This window comes from Haliotis rubra, unplaced genomic scaffold (assembly GCF_003918875.1).
Source record: "Haliotis rubra isolate DU_JTF1 unplaced genomic scaffold, ASM391887v1 Scf144, whole genome shotgun sequence".
NCBI lineage: Eukaryota > Metazoa > Mollusca > Gastropoda > Lepetellida > Haliotidae > Haliotis > Haliotis rubra.
In genome coordinates, this window is record NW_025765381.1 from 546,582 (window position 1) to 564,383 (window position 17,802).

Genomic DNA, 17,802 nt, shown 5'->3' on the forward strand with positions numbered 1-17,802 from the left:
AACACTATATTTGTCATTCATAATGATATCAGACCGGTGATCATGTACGATACTACTGTTGTGTAGAACGTAGGCCTACATTCTTCATGAATAAAGATCTACAGTTGTGTAGTCATGACAAACGATCTGAACGAATCGTCACATTATAGTCCTCTTAATGGAAACCACCCAAGGGTTTCTTTCGCCTTACTTCCATCACAGGACGATGAAAAGTTAACCTCAAGCCTCATGAAACCTTTGTCTTCTACAAGATACTGATCATAAAAGGATGCTTCCTCTCATGTTTATCTTAAAATCTGCCCTTTTTAACATTAAAGTTATGAAAAAATCACCTTTGTGAACCATAGACTAGTCATGACAACACCGCTTACAGCCAAGCATGAGTGATGTGTCATCCATCTCGTCCACCCGTCTCCCCCACGGGTATGTCATCTCCCACGGTGAACACCTGGAAACCGAGGGCTATTGAAGACGCTCAGCTCACCCCGGGGTCTTACCAGACCCCCTGCCTCTCTATCTATACCCATCCTGTCTCCGGAGGTGGACTCGTTTTTACAGCATTGGGGGTCGCCAGGTATGATCGCTTCAAGGATTCTGATCACGAGTGGTAAAGTGACAAGGACAGCGAGACCGTTCGGTCCTCTTTACCTCAGTGTTCATCCCCACAGACCTGTACACCATGCAACTGGGAGTCTTACAGGAGCACCAGACCATGACGCTCTCTTTGTCAACAGTCGTTTCAATGGGGTGTTCGAACTAATGTAATTGGCTTTAATGATTATTTAAGAGTTGTCTCTTTCAACGGGTTGTTTAACTGTGCAATGATTTGAGTCGTGTCTGCACTTGGCGACAGGATACGCGTTTCACGAGCGGGGTTAGGTATCAGGCCAGTTAATTCTCTGTACTCGTACTAACGTCCTTCACAAACAGCAAACTAGCTATTGACTGAAGAGTATCATTATGATTCATGTCATTGTAATTTCTTCAAACCGCGTTGCTTATAGTTAAACCCATTTCTAAGGCATGTTTGAATAGCGACGTCAACTTCAGAGAAGCTATTTAGAAGAATAAATTCATGGATACTATATGCAACGCTGTAATCTTCAATGTTATTGTGTAAATGATATGTGTAATTGGCCATTTTGTGTTTAAAAAGGCAATGCCACATTATTCTATGTTTTAACATGAGTGAGTTTAATTTAAGACATTTTGAAAAAGGTATTTACTTTTTACGCCGTTACGGCTCAATTGTAACACCCAAACTGACGTGTGTCGTGGACTGTTAGCAGCTTTTGTCAACATCCGCAAGAAGCATAACCGGGTGACACCGCAGTCCGCTGATTATATCACTATTTACGAATAAATTGCAGTGAAACAGCAAATACTGTGAATGGCCATAATAAATCAAGGTAATATTAGTAAATAATTATGCTTCATTAATCCAGAAACCGCTTAATCCGGTTGAATTTAGCTGATACCGCAACAGTTTGGATTTGCAAGACTTCACTATTGACACTGAATCTGTACATCCACCACAATCTCTCCATTCAAGACACACACCTATGGACTCTCAAACATTCGAAATTTGGAAATTCGATGTTTACATTGATATGGTCGCATATTCCTGCCTGCTATTCGATATATTCTTAAATTAGCCCTGAATGAACAAAGAAATGGCCTTTCAATATAACGAAGTATAAACTACCTATATAACGAACTCGCTTCTAACGAACTGATGGATATAACGAACTGTTTTGCGGTCCCAGCCACTGGCCAGTGCCCAGATAGCATTCGGACGTTGGCCCAACGTTGGCAATGTTGGTAAAACCATTGCCAATGTTGGGCCAACGTCTGAATGCTATCTGGGTGGCTGCATATTTGGAATGGTGGGCGAGCTGGATAAGGTACCAGGCTAGTGATCCAGCGAGCTTGAGGTGCCGGGATAGAGCCCACCTGTGACCGGGTATAAACATCGTAGAGTCAACTTTGTGTGCAGACTCTTTCAGTGTTGTCACAACCCCTAGAGTACAGTACACAACCCTGAGCACTTAAAAGAACCAACGAATATACTTTGGTATATGACCAGAATATGAATACGTGCAAACATCCAGTTGCGGGTACAGCAAAAGGCAGTAAACTTGTGACTATGTGTACCAGAATACTATGTGTAAGTGGGTACCCGTAAGGATGGGAACGCCGCAATAACTTGGTGCGCCTAGTGGCTGCAAGAGTTGTACGATGTGCCGTTGAGATTGACATCCAATGATCGAGGGGGAAAAAACAAGCGCTTTGAGCATGTACAAGTTGCGTGGATATGTGCACTCTGAGCAGGGAGTAGAGCACCTCATAATATGCTAGTGTGTATCTGGGTCTACGTTAAGACGTATACAATCCCCAGCACTGGTTAATGTCGCTTATGTATAGTTCAATTTGGAGAGTACTGTTCAGTAAATCTTACTCGGCTATTTTGTATCTCACTCCATGTTTGCTACACAATATGAAGCGTATGTTTGGGGTCCCCGTCGTGATATCGTTGGAATATAAGCAGCTTTAAAACAATCTCACTCACTCTTTCAACAAACAAAAAACTACCACTTTTACATTGTACAACTTTAAATAGGCCATTAAACCTCAGCTGCTTTTGAAGTATTGTATGAATTAGCTAGGTGGATGGGTGCAATATCGTGGGTTTGTAAGCTTGTAGGCAGGACAGTAGTTAGCTTGGTTGGTACTTACATGTAGGAATGTAGGCAAGATGGTTGGTTCATTTTCGGTTTTTAGGTAGGCAGGCAGGTAGGTAGGTAGGTAGGTAGGTAGGTAGGTAGGTTGGTAGGTAGGTAGGCGTCTGTACGTGGGCTTTTAGGTAGACAGGCATGCAGGCAGGCAGGTAGGTAGGTGGTCGGTTGGGTGGTGGGTAGAAAGGTAGGTAGGTAGGTAGGCGTGTGGGTGGTGGGGTTTTAGGTAGGTAGGTAGGCAGGTAGGTAGGTAGGTAGGTAGGTAGGTAGGTAGGTAGGTAGGTAACTTCCAGCCAGGTAAGCAGTCAGTAGGTAGACCTGCAGTGAAGTACACAGGCAGGTAGTTCGGTAGCTAGGCAGGTACTTAGGTAGGTAGACCAGAGTGAGTGGATGAAAATAAACCAGGTCTATTTGTCACATGTCCCTATGCATCAAAAGGGTAACATAATTATCTGATCAAATGCAATGTTACAAACGAGGTCGATATCCCAAATATCGGTGACTGTCATCCTGGTTTGAAGGGCTTTACTCGTATGACAAGGGGGATTAGTGTTTATTGCTGAATTTACGGGTGTACATGGATTTTATATGACGTGCAAGTTTACTTAATTAATGCATGTCATCGTTTCCTAACTAGTAGAAGGGTGCTCATGATGTCAGTCACTCGATTGTTTGTTTGATTAAACAACAAACAAACAAATCATAAGATAACATGAGATGTAACACCGAACATCGGCTTAGTCGCTGAGCTTTCTTGACTAACTTGAACTATAATCTCGATAACCAAGTGCTCATTTTTTTATAAAACAAGTGTCAGACCCTTTTCCACGATGCAGCGTCCATGTGGACTGTGAGTGGTACGTGCATCTGCATTGCCATATCGTGGATTTTGTCAACATGGTAAGGGTGACAGGTATGGGTAAATACATATGCACGCATACACACACACGCACACGTCACTTTGAGATTGAAATAGTCTTCAACGGGACGTTAAAACGCCATTTCTTCTCGAATAATTATGGCTTCTTTGTCTAACGTCAGCTCCAAGACCACAGTCTCTGGTTTGGCTCTCGACGTCTACAATAACAACAAAACGATAAAACACATTTGCTGTATCCACCTGTCAGTTTAATCATGGCATATCTTCAGTCATTTTCAAATAGATACCAAGACTTGGAACCCGTCAGTCATCATTCAAAATATTCCACGGGTAAATATACCGGTGACGTTAAACGTTTCACGAGGGATTCCCTTAAGTGAAAATAATGAGAAATCTAAAGATTTAATGCTCCCTAGATCAAACCGTAGGGTTATTGTCCAGATAAACAAGGACACCAACTGAACTGTAATCCCGAGTGACCATGTAAACACACGTGAACACCCTATAAAGTATAACACGATGACTAGAATGGGCCAGACAGTCTTGATAAAACGCCATGGGTCGCACCCTGTTCTTAATGTGCTTGGTATATCTCATACAGGTGAGTTTTATTTTCCGTTTTCCCAGGTCATGAAACAACTGAAAAAAACACAACATATATTGAAATGTTATTACGCAATATTTGTAACTGTGATACATGTATATTAGGTTGGATCTTTACAATTTTCATTAATTTACATTGTTTTTATATCTTTCTGATTAGTTTTATGTCATCTTTTCCGGATCTGTTACTTGTAAGTCACTGTTTCAGGGAATCTTCCCAATGTTTTGACATCGACAGAAGGGCATTGCAGCATCAATATTTTCTTTGCCTGCAAGGGCAAGATTAAATTCATGAATTCCTCTTTTAAGTTGAATACTTATATTTATTCACAATATATTAATATACGTATGGCGTTTAAACAAATTCAAAACGAAACAAAAGCAATTGAGATCTAAAAAACAAGGTGACGTGTACAGAAAGACTCGTGAGTGTTATTTGGGAAGAGAGTGATGATGCAGATGTTTACATTCAGATGTTTACCGATATGATGAACACAAAGGCTTATAATCAGGCTTATGTTCATTGTAAGAAGTACATGTTAATATAAGTTGATACAATCTAGAAAAAACGCATACCATTCCAGCAATAGTTTTGTTGTCAGGCAATTCTTCTAATCCCGCCTCCTATTTTCTGAGAGCAATCTTCCGATTATGTTTCCAGACCGGACAATACGAAAAAGAAACACATGTAAATGTATATTAGCTATGTTTTCTAGTATGCATTATGTGACTTGAGTCAGGAGAAATAAAACTGTTTGAATTCGGTTATATTTATCATTGAAATTATGTGTTTTCTGGTCATTTCCTTAAACAGAGTGAGACAGACAGACATAAAATATTCTGTATGGAATCATCTTGTCAGACACAACATGTCAAGATGACAAAAGTGTTAAGTTTAATTCATAGACCTGGTCAAATGGTATCAGAAAAAAATTTATATATCTTCAGATAATTGTGTAAGCTTAGTTTTTAAAACACCGAATTGCCACAGAGAGGACCAACGGCCTGTCATCAAAATGTCATCAAAATGGCAGCCAACTGTACTCAACGATGGCCAATGAAGGCTGATGAAATTGTCATGTGCATGAACTGCCAATTCTACGCTGAGATATATAATTAGTTCAACAGCAAATCTACACATATATCACGAATCCTTGATTAGTCCAACCTTTTTCAATATCACATTGTCAAATTATACAGCCATTTTGCAAGGATAGGTAGTCCCTATTTCAAAGCCCCTATAAGAATTTGGGTGTATACATTTGCCAATGTCATACTTCGAGAACAACTTGCCAGCGACGAGGAATAACGTTAGTGTCTTCAGTGTTTACTGATGTCATTTCCCAGCTCAGGGATTCTTATAATAATCAGTTCTGAGGGTAGGTTAGGTGTGCTACTAGGTATTTTCTGAGATAATGAAAACATGTTGGGTTCCCGATAACAAGCTGAGTCAATACATTGCTGGAACAACGTCACACCGTTCGTGACGTCATAAACGATGAATAATACAATCTTCAAACATTTCCGACATTTGTGTAGCGTACGGCCCTCTGGGTAACCAGAAAAAGTGTGGAACAATTGCGTGGACTAGCAAATTAGCATGAAGGAAACTGATAATATATTTTTAAAATAATGTTTAAATCACGCGGCATTTTTGTATCTTCCTTGGTGAAATGGATACAGCGTCTACTTCGGTTCGATCCTTTCCATCTTACCGAAAGACGTATAAAGATGATAATTGTTGTTGCCCTGCCTGGCGGGCGGCGTTATAAGAATAAAGCAAGGACTGATCGTGGAGACAGTATGACGTATGGGATTAGTTTAATCTTATCTGTGCTGGCCCATCTCAGTCGATTAATATAAAACCGACACAAGTACAAACTATGCATGTTGCCATGTAAATGAAATAATTTTGAACGCGACATTAAGCTCCGTTTCTTTTACCATCATGCTTTTTGTCCATGAGTTCCACCCGTGAAGGTCCGGGTTAGAATATATTTTCAGTAACCTATGCTTGTCGAAAGAGGCGATTAACGGGATCAGTTGGTCAGACTCCCTGACTTGGTTGACACACGTCATCGTATCCCAATTGTTTTAGATCGATGTTCATGCTGTTGATCACTGGATTGTCTGGTCAAAAACTCGATTATTTACAGACCGCCGCCATATAGCTGGAATATTGCTGAGTGCGGCGTAAACTTAAACTCGCTCACCCACTCACTCACTCACTCACGATTTCAGGTGACGTCAGGGAAGGGTCGTGTTACTGTCGAGTTCATCCAGTACTCTAACCCCAGTGGCAGGGATTCTGGGGGAGAGTGTTGCGAGGGGGTCTTCAACTGTAAGGACCTCTGTGATCCTCTGTTCAAGGTCTGCTACAAGGAGCTGCCCAGTTCAGCCGAGTAATAGTATATACATCTATGTTATGCTATAGGTACAATGGAAAGTGCCTATTCTGGACACTGTCTTAGTTGGATCTCTGTCAAACTGACTTATACAATTATTGTATAAACACTTGTATCATTATGTGCTTCATTACTCAACAACCTGGGGCGGTGGGGTAGCCTAGTGGTTAAAGCGTTCGCTTGTCACGCTGAAAAATCCAAGTTCGATTCCCCACATGGGCACAATGTGCGAAGCCCATTTCTGATGTCCCCCGCCGTGATATTGCTGGAATATTGCTAAACGCGGCTTATAACTAAACTCACTCACTCACTCAACAACCTACTTAAACCGAAAACAAACACGGTACAGAATTCATGATAGTTTGCTATTTTCCCTGTAAATGGTCACTGGTCAGTTGTCCAAAATGCGGTAATCTTCAAGTCACTTAAAAGTAAAATGTTTCACGCTTTCAGCCCTATCTATTATCTGTCCTCCCGTTTAATGCTGAAACGATTTAAACTCTTGAGCAGAACTTATAACTACCAGATTATCCGATTTCAGTATTTGCCACTTGTGCATCAGGCATGTAATTGATGCGTCTCTCATTTGTGGCATAAAGAGGCACGTGTTTTGTGTTCGGATCAACGGTCTAATCCGATGATGATCTTTGGATGATGGACTATGGCGCATAAGAAATATCCGTTTATTATCATTATTATTATTATTATACCTCTGTCCGTTGATTTCATACAGTAATGAAAATCTATAACTTCTTAGATATATTTTCCACCCACATTAATCTGCCTCACTTTGATGCTGCTGAAATACTGTTTGAAGCCATGTAACACTCACTCACTCACTCTGCTTCAGAAAATGTCCTGTAGAGACTGGAAGCTACGAGAACATGAACCAGATAAAGTTTGGCAAGAGCATCGGCGGAAACACAAACAACCCTATCACCTTCGACTTCGACCATTTTGACGTACGTCATGTAATAAAAACCAAAGGAAAGTTGATGTTCTATAATGTTCTCAGTAAACGTATGAAGATAAATATCGGTTGTATCAATGTAGTCCTCCACCTACAGTATATCATGAAATCTCAATAGTCCGGTCTTCGTCAATGCGGACGATTACTGCTGTGAATACCCCTTATCATCTCTATCGGGTTGAGATCGCAATAGTAACGGGGAAGTCGTAAGACTGGTAGATTAATCACGCATGACAAGAGCATGTTGGCATAGCTCCCATAGCCGAAAGCAGAAAGGGGGGATCGAGAATACCAAATGTATGTATAAAATGACCATTTATTAAGTGGGTTGTTTCATATTTTAGACCGGTTTAAGGATAGAAGTCAATGCTCAGGATCACGACACAGGCTTTCTGTTCGGCTCCAATGACAACATTGAAACCGTTCACTACGACGTTGCAACGGCCTTGACCTTCAATAGCACGTTGCCGGGAACGTCAATCACCATGAAGGGGAACGTCATAACGTGAGTCATGGCTGAAATACCAGTGTAATGGTTCTTTTTGTTTGTACTTTAACCGAAGGAAAAATCAACATTCCATCTACATGACAACGATCTGTAAAGGATCGAGTCTGAGACAGTCCAGTGATTGATGTCGTGAGCCACGCCCCACCAGGTCAGTAATCGATTGCCCAATCAATCGATTGTCACCCGATCAATGTACTTGACATAAATGTACTTGACTTGTATGGCTAACATGACACATACATTGGAAGGTCTCTATTCTTACCTAATATCCTTAAGTGAGTGAGTGTGTTTGGTTTTACGCCGCTTTTAGCAATATTCCAGCAATATCACGGCGGGGGACACCAGAAATGGGCTTCACACATTGTACCCATGTTGGGATTCGAACCCGGGCCTTCAGCGTGACGAGCGAACGCTTTAACCACTCAATATCCTTAAGATGGGTGGGGGTAGATGAGTGCTGTAATGTATGTTACAACATAGTTTCCTCATTAATAATAATAACTGATCATATGTTTGGAAACGAAACAAGAAATATATCTTTCAATCCTATGTTATCGTTAGTGAACTGTCGTATTCTTAACTCTGTAACAGACATAACCGAAAACCAAATTCCAGAAAGGCTGCAAACCAATAACACTATAAAAGCTTAAAGAGTTTAAAGAAACTGTAATTATCTGTTTGTAGATTTGAGGCGACTGTACGTGTACAGTGCTATGCTCATAACTATGGCAACGGATGTGGCACCTACTGTAGGGCAGAGGACGACCCCGGTCACTATATCTGCGCCCCCACGGGCAAGAGGGTTTGTCTCGACAGTGAGTTGAATATAGAATACAAGATACAGATTCTAAACTGTACGGTAAACAAATATGCAGATTATAGAAGCGTATTTGTTAGGCGTGTGTTAAGTATGGATTCTGTGGAAAATGCGGTGCAGAAATGAATATTTTATGAATGCTTCATTATTTTTGCCTCATTTGTAATAATCCTGATTTTCATTGTGTTTGCTGTTTCAGAGTGGATTGGAGCAAAATGTGACCAATGGGATTACTGTTTCAACAGCACGTGCCAAAACAACGCCACCTGTCGGAACAACCCTCGTGACTATTCTTGCCTGTGTGAAAGTGGCTATACAGGTACGGCTGAATTAACAGAAAAAAAATCAATACATAGAACACTTTGTCAGACACAAAAATTACTTTGTGAATGCGTTCAATGAGAATTACAGCATGTCCGCATAATTTTCTCCTTCTTAATGTGTTTGTAAAATTCCACCTCTGTTGTTTTGGTTTTCAAAAATTAGCGTCACAAATACGTTGTCACAAACATACGATAGAGTGAGTGAGTTTAGTTTTACGCCGCTTTTAGGAATATTCCAGCAATATCATGGCGCCACTTTTTGCAATATTCCAACAATATCACGGCGGGGGACACCAGAAATGAGCTTCACACATTGTACCCTTTTGGGGATTCGAACCCGAGTCTTCGGCGTGACGAGCGAGCGCTTTAACCACCAGGCTACCCCACCGCCCACACATACCAAAGAATGTTCTATCGTTATTTGTATGTGTGTTATTTAAAGCAGTAGTCAGCAGATGTTAGGAAAATTATAGTTAAGTATGTTAAATAATCGAATTTGGACCAGACAGTCCAGTGATTAACATTATGAGCATTGATTTACACAACTGGAGTACGCTGACATTTGTTGATCAAGTAAGCGAACACCCGATCCCGTTAGTCGCCTTTTAAGACAAGCATGGGTTGCTGAAGACCGGTTCTAATCCGTATCTTCACAGCTGTTAAGTCACAGGCATTAACTTGCTCTACACGACTAAAATGTTGAAGCTGTTCAATTTTGAAGCAGCCACAAAAGTTTACTGGTGCAACTGGTCCCTTGAAATGTGTATGATCAAATTTATTGACAGGTACGTTCTGTGAGACACTGATTCCAACCACTACGACGACACCATCAACGACATCCATTCCGACGACCGCCAGTCCAACATCTACATCTACGACTTTGCGATCAACGACGATATCGACAACGATGCCTTTTACTGCTACTGCTTCTACCACCACTGCTACTGCACAGCAGACAGAACCAGCAAGTACCAGACAGAATCGAATTCGCCATTCCCATGTACATATTTTTTTACCTTATGTTCAGTGATATATGTATTTCTTAAAACATAATAAAAATTTAATATTACAATTTATATCGGATGTTAAATATAGAATCTAATTGAACATTTATTATTTATTTTTTTATCATTACATTGGATGTTGGTATCATCATCATCATCATCATCATCATCATCATCATAACTATCATTATCATCATCGCCTGACATTGTTGTGTTATCTGTACTGCAAGGTGTCCGCTGCTCAGGGGGACAGGACGCTAGATTTCGTGTTGACTGTGTGTGGTGTGATGTCCATAGTCCCCTTCACAGGCCTGGTTATTTTGCTCAGAAGGTACTGCAAAGACAACCTTGAATTTCTTAAATGAGAGTTACTTTTATCATATTGCTATTGTTTTCTGTACGATATTGGTATATTGCCTGTTGATTATTATATTAGCACTATGTGTTATGCAATAAATCAAGCACATAATGTCATAATGATTTTATTTATCAGAATTGCGTCCTCAGTCTTCTGTAATACCGTTAAAAGCGTCGTAAAATCTCATCAGCAATTGAATGAAATTGGAGAACGTACACGTTACACTAGAAATTAACCTATTTTAATAGTTAGGGGTTCATTGGTTTCCAGGAAGTGTCAAAATAAAGTGAAGGCTGAGCCTCATGTTAAAAAGCTACCGAGCAAGGCCAAGTACAACACAAGACGACCGGAACGTTGGGCTAAATAGTGTGCTGCCTTAACCAGGACAGGCTTGAGAGAGGAGGGACGTCGGAGCCACGTAATACACGTATTATAGACTCTGTATCAAAATAAAATATTGCACCTGAGAAACTGTTGCCATGTTCGTTCCAACGATGAGTTTACATGCCGGTGCCGGATACAAATACTTGCACATAATCCTGAGATACAAACACTTGTATATAACGTTAAAACATTGAGACACAAATACTGGCGCATAATCTTGAAATAAAAATAAAGGTACATTATCTTGGGAAACACACACCGTTACGTAGTCTTGCGCTACAAAAAGCGGTACATAATCTTGAGATATAAATACCAGTACATAATCTTGAGATTCAAATACTAGACTAAGTATGTAATCTTGCGAAACAGACCGCCTCCCTGGTGTAGTGGTTAGAGCGTCATCCCCGACCGCGTCCCAAAAAGAGAACCGCCTCCCTGGTGTAGTGGTTAGAGCGTCCGCCCGGAGAGCGGAAGGTCGCTGGTTCGATGCCCGACCGCGTCATACCAAAAGACGTTAAAATATGGTACTTGTTGGTCCCTGCCTGGCGCCTGGCATTAATGGGTACAAAAAGGACTGGTCGGCTCGGAGTCAGTATAATGTGTCTGAGTGGGGTATTCATGCTTCACTGCGGCATGGTATCTCAGTGGGCTAGCACTATGAAACCAGCTTCAGTCTGGGCTAGTTCAAGCAGCCGCACATACACATACACGCGCATGCACGTCGTCATATGAGCGAACTATTCTCAAGCACGACGTTAAACCCAATTTCACCTCACCTCTTGCGAAACAATAACCGGTACTTTATCTTCAGATACAATTACCGGTACATGATCTTTAGATACAAGTACCAGTATATAAGCCTGAAATACAAATTTAAGTACATAATCTTGAGATATAGATAAGGGATATTATCATCAGATACAAAACCATATTCTTAAGATAACTGCTATAACTAGGATAACAAGTTAGTCTTGGGACTGAAATAGGCTCTCTTCGAAACCTTAAAATTTACTCAAGGGCATTGACTGTGCACCACATGAATCCAAGGGCAATGTTTAAAAAATGGTTTAACCGTCAATCATAGCCTAGCATACTGGAATGCACGTGTATCTCAAAGGTATGGATCGCATATTCGCGTGCTGTAAAAGTGCAAAGCACATCATTGGGGTTTCAATTTCATAGTTTCGGAATGTGTATTCCTGTCTCTGAATTGATTTTAAATATAACTTTTCTTGACATGGCTAAGAAAATACACGATGGCAAATTACTAATATGCATGATGCAATGATGTCTTGTTGAAATGTCATGAACAACTACCACACGGTTATCAGTCGGCATTTGAGGAATCACGAGGCCACCACTGACGTCAAGATCGTCCAAGATCTGGAAGATCGGGAACACCCATCAACGTGTTGCCTGGCCCATAATTCGTCTGGCACGACTCACATGTGTGGTGCGGGTTCCGAGAGGACACAGAGTAGAGTTCACTAGTCTTCTGCACGTTACCGACGGCCGTTGTCGCGTATGGAGAAGTTGTAACGATACATATCAAGAGATGGTCCCTGTGGTTTGAAAGTGGTTCGTTTCCAGAAAGCTGGTCTCGTTCAATTATCGTCCCTATACATAAAAAGGGGGCTCCAGATAATTATAGAGGCATATCTTTAATGAGTGTTATTGGGAAAATATTTACAACTGTTTTAAACAACAGAATCCCAAACTGGTCAAATCTAAGAAACTTAATTCCTGAATGTCAGGCGGCTTTTAGAAAAGATTATTCAACTACTGACCATATCTTTACACTATATGCAATAATACAAAAGTGTCTATCGCGTAATAACACAAACTTTATATAATATGTAGCATTTGTTGTCTTTAAGAAAGCTTTTGACTCTGTGGATCGTTGTAAATTATTGCACTGCTTACGAAAGTCTGGTTTACAAGGGAAAATGTATTCTATTTAAAAATCTATGTACTTGAATATTAAATCATGTGTTCGTTGTGGTGATGATGTCACCGATGTTTTCGACTGTCCCATGGGAGTTCGGCAAGGGTGTATTTTAAGCCCTGTATTGTTTTCCTTCTTTATAAGCGAAATGTATTATGATATTTCTAATCCAGGTAAACATGGTGTGTTTCCAGATATGATTGAAATTTGTATCCTCCTTTTTAGCCGATGATGTAATTTTAGTGTCAGATACTATCGTCGGTCTACAAAACCAACTGAATATTTTGGATCGTTATACAAATGAATGGAAGTATTTGTTAATTTTGTAAATACAAACATAGTTATCTTTAGAAGAGGTGGGCCTGTCGCCTCTAAAGAAAATGGTTCTTGAGTGGCAAATATTTATCTATTGTTAATCAGTATACCTATCTCGGACTATAGTTTTCCCATACCATGAACTTTAAAAAGAGTGTTATAGACCTAAAATCACGTGCTAAGAAGGCTCTTATTAATGTTATGTCAGTATCCCAGAATTTTGGAATTTTAACCGCGAAAATATATTTTATATTGTTTGATGCACAAATCCAACCGATTATGCTTTATGGGTCTGAAATTTGGGGATTTCAACGTCATGAATGTCTAGAGAAACTACACCTTTTAGCAAGTAAACGATTTTTAAATGTAGTGCGAGCAGCACAAACTTGTATGGTTTATGGAGAATGCGGTAGATATCCGATATATATAAATTCACAAATCAGATGTTTAAAATATTGGTTAAAGATCCTTGGAATGCACGAACAAACAATCCCCAAACTAGCTTATAACATGCTTGTACATTTAGATGATAAGGGTAAGACAACATGGGCGTCTCATATTAGAACTCTTTTATTTTCTCATGGCTTTGGATTTGTGTGGCTAAATTCAAACAGTTGGTAATATTAATCTATTTCTTAAGCAATTTCGAGAACAATCTGTTAGCATGTATAATCAAGAATGGCATTCTGTCTAGACAATAGCTCAAGATACCAGTTGTATAGATCACATAAGAGCTTAATTCAACCAGAACTATATCTATCTGTATTGACATCTAGAAATATCAGACGCACACTTGTCAATTTTCGATTGGGCTTGTTAGACTTATCAGTAAATAAGGGCAGACGATTTTCAATAGAGAGACGTTTAAGGATATGTCCATTATGTAACTCGGCTATAGAAGATGACATTCACTTCGCTTTTGTATGCCATCATTATGCTGATTTAAGAAAAAAATATACCCCAAATAATTACCTGTTAAAATATCCTTCATCTGTCTTTGCTTCCATTCTATCCTCCAAAAATGAAAATGTAATACGTAATCTTGCGCTTTATGTAAAACATGCTGTTTTCCTTAGAAGCAATATCTTATCTGAACTGTAATTTCTTTGTGAAATGTCTGTAACATGTGCTGTATATATACTTGCATTACTTGTATATGGGCCGGAGGCCTTAAGTACAATAAATATCTTTGACTTTGACTATGACTACTAAAAGGTGTAAGATTCCGTTTCGAATGACGGTAAGTGTGATCTCACTACAGTACCTGGAACACTCAATAGTCGAAGTTATCAACATGAATCTTTGGATACAGTCGTCGTGCCACATGTTGATAACCATCTCCTCGCCAGTAGTCGGATATTCATGGAGGACACCACAAGATCACACCAAAGATTCTCGCCTATTTGCAGAACAACGCCATCGAAACATTGCCATTACCCCAAGGAAACCAGATATGAACCCCTTATAACATCTTTGGAACTATCGTGTTGAGAGCTAGAGATCCTCCAAATCAAATATGCAGGCAGTGACGCAGGTACACCGTGCGGAATGGCAGAAAATTTGAGAAATCGACGTTTGATTGCCAGTAAGGTCAAGACTGGCAGATATAAGGGTCGCTACACCAGCTACTGAGGTGCCAATCATTATTTGAGAACTTACTGACAATTAGATTGTGGCGTAGTCATGGTGACCCTACCTTCTGTCATTGTTGATATTCACGTTTTGGTTATTCTTCTCAAATTTTAGGTAAATTGTTACCAAATTTCAATTTCGGTCTGTTTTATTATAAGCAGAGTAAAATATGTTACAGTTACCATTTCAAAACGCGGAATTTTGTTTTCAAATCATATACAACAACATGTAGTATTTTCGTACTGATCATATAATAGGTGGGTGATACTTGATTAATGCGGATATCAATATATTCAGGTCACCTCAGCATAACGCTGTTCATACGTGGGTGGTGGGGTAGCCTAGTGGTTAAAGCGTTCGCTCGTCATGCCGAAGATACAGGTTCAATTCCCAACATGGGCACAGTCAGTGAAGCCCATTTCTGGTGTCCCCCGCCGTGATATTGCTGGAATATTGCTGAAAGCAGCGTAAAACAAAACTCACTCACTCATTGTTCATACGTCTCACAAAAGTCAATCATATACGTTCGTGTTCAGTTCCTCTTCGAGACCAACATCTTGACTTCAGAGTAAGACAATTATTGCTTTCAACGTAACGCATCTGGCAATATGGATAAAACATGTGTCGTACCCTGTTTATAGAAATATTCGCGTTTTCGCGACCATCTGGCATCATCACTATTATGATTTAAGTATCTTCTTACAATTCTTTCAATATATTACAATCGGTTCATAAGTTTAGAATTGATCTTCTGCAACAAGAAGATCCGGCTTAGAGTAATTCAGGCCTTGTCGAAAGAGGCGACTAACGGGATTGGGTGGTCTGACTTGGTTAACACGTTGTATCCCAAATGTGTAGATCGATGCTCATGATGTTGATCTGGTCCATACTCGATTATTTACAGACCGCCGCCATATAGCTGGAATATCGCTGAGTGCGGCGTTAAACAACACAAAAACGAACACAACGTAATAGAAATACATTTATTTACAAATGTCCTAATTTCTTCTTTGACCTCACTCCCTTTTCCCACGAGATGAAATACGCGTCGTATCACGGAACCACGGCCAAGGTTACAACAGAAAATGACACTTTTCTTTGTCAACGTCTGCATGTTTCAGGAAACTTAATTATCCACTATTGGTATTAAAATGTACTATAAAGTAGTATTGATGTGCACATACAAATTTTAGACATGAACTTGCAAACTGGATTGTTAAAAGCATGTACATTGTATACAAATAATGTAACTGTTCATGTATATTGGTCTAAGGTGGTTTGTACCATACTGAGGCAAAGCCGTATGCCAGGGCAGCGGTAGATATGGAATGTGTTGTCATTTTCAGGCTCGTTTCTGTATTAATAATATCGTTTGAGGTAAGTAATAATATCAAAAATTAAAATTCTACACAATGAATCCGCCTTTTGAAGCAAGATAACTATATTTCTAGAATTTGGTCCATAAACGACTGGATTCAGTGCAGAGATTAAGTTTTTAATTTGTGTGTAATATTTTATGGTCAGTCATCACATCGCGTTCTGCTCCATCAAACTCAGACGCCTTCATACACATTTAGTAAATGAATGATGTTGATAAACGATGTTAAACAATACCTACTTAACACAAAAACATGCTTTTGGCGTAAACTAATTCAACAAACGTACATTTTAAGATGAAAATGAATGTCCTTTCAATAGTTATTTCTTCTTGAAAATTACACTCTTTGTATTTGACGTAGTTAAAGTTCTGTCATCAGTTTCTCTTTACACAGCAAGTCCAGTGTAGTGGGACCATAGCCGTGAGATTGGATCATTATTCGAACCCGGACAGTATAGTGGCCGACGGCAAGGGGACGTGCTGTGACGCCTTTGCTTTCTGTTCATCGTCTCGCTGCGACCCGTTCTTCCGATTGTGTTACACTCATATTGGATCAAAGAGGTTTGAAGAACATTTTCACCCAAAAACATAAAGCATAAAAAATGTTTGTTGATGTCTTATGTAACAAAATATCACAAACGATTAACGAAATAAATCCTAAAAAAACATAATCTTTAATTCAAGAGCACTATACTATTTTTATAGAATATGAAATCATTCAGTTCTCATTTGTGATTTAACTTACTGTGTTGGGAAATGTACACGGCATGGTCTTGCCTTTGGTCTGGGTTCCATTTCTTAAATAAATGTTGTAAATACCACGATTCCATTGTGCATTATTTGGATGTCGAATATTGAATATATTTATAACAATTACCTTGCTGATATGCATGTACTTAATGGACTGTTCAGGTATTGCGATATACTCAAGACGCAAACGCCGCCATATGATGACGCGAAGGATATAGCATTCGGTAACGTGATTGGAGATATGCACAACCCGACTACCAGCAGGTTCACGTCCACCCAAAAGGTATATACATGTACTGTGACAAGTCATTATTGACAAGTTATTACCACACATGGTCAAGGGTTATTGTGATCAAGTTCTCTTCATCGTGGTAAGGTTTTCGAAGAAAGAATACATGTACTATTGGATTCAATTCAATGCCAGTGAAAGATTTTACCAAAACCTACATGTTACAAAATTATAATTATTAATTTCATTATGTGCTTAGGGACATTGTACCGCTGAGTATGTAATGGTAATTGTGATAACTAACGAGGATTCGGGTGATCCTGGCACATTAATTGGGCCCTTGCCCAGATCCTGGCACAGTCAGGTTGCTGAAGCTAATAATTTCAGGACCCTTTGCCCAGATCCTGGCACAGTCAGGCTGCTTAAGCTAATGATGTCAGGGCCCTCGCCCAGACCCTGGCACAGTCAGGCTGCTTAAGCTAATAATTTCAGGGAACTCGCCCAGGTCCCGGCACAGTCAGGTTGCTTAAGCTAATAATTTCAGGGACCTCGCCCAGACCCTGGCA

General features: G+C 39.8%; 1 protein-coding gene across 1 annotated transcript; it reads left to right on the top strand.

Annotated features, from left to right (window-relative positions):
• The first annotated feature begins 1,313 nt into the window (after positions 1–1,313).
• Positions 1,314–11,014, top strand: LOC124269316 (protein jagged-1-like). The gene is made up of 8 exons (XM_046704329.1): positions 1,314–1,409; positions 7,474–7,585; positions 7,938–8,098; positions 8,786–8,916; positions 9,118–9,237; positions 10,027–10,241; positions 10,476–10,576; positions 10,874–11,014. Exons 2-8 carry the CDS (start codon positions 7,508–7,510, stop codon positions 10,968–10,970), a joined length of 903 nt encoding a protein of 300 aa, XP_046560285.1. The 5' UTR covers positions 1,314–1,409; positions 7,474–7,507; the 3' UTR covers positions 10,971–11,014.
• Positions 11,015–17,802: the final 6,788 nt, after the last annotated feature.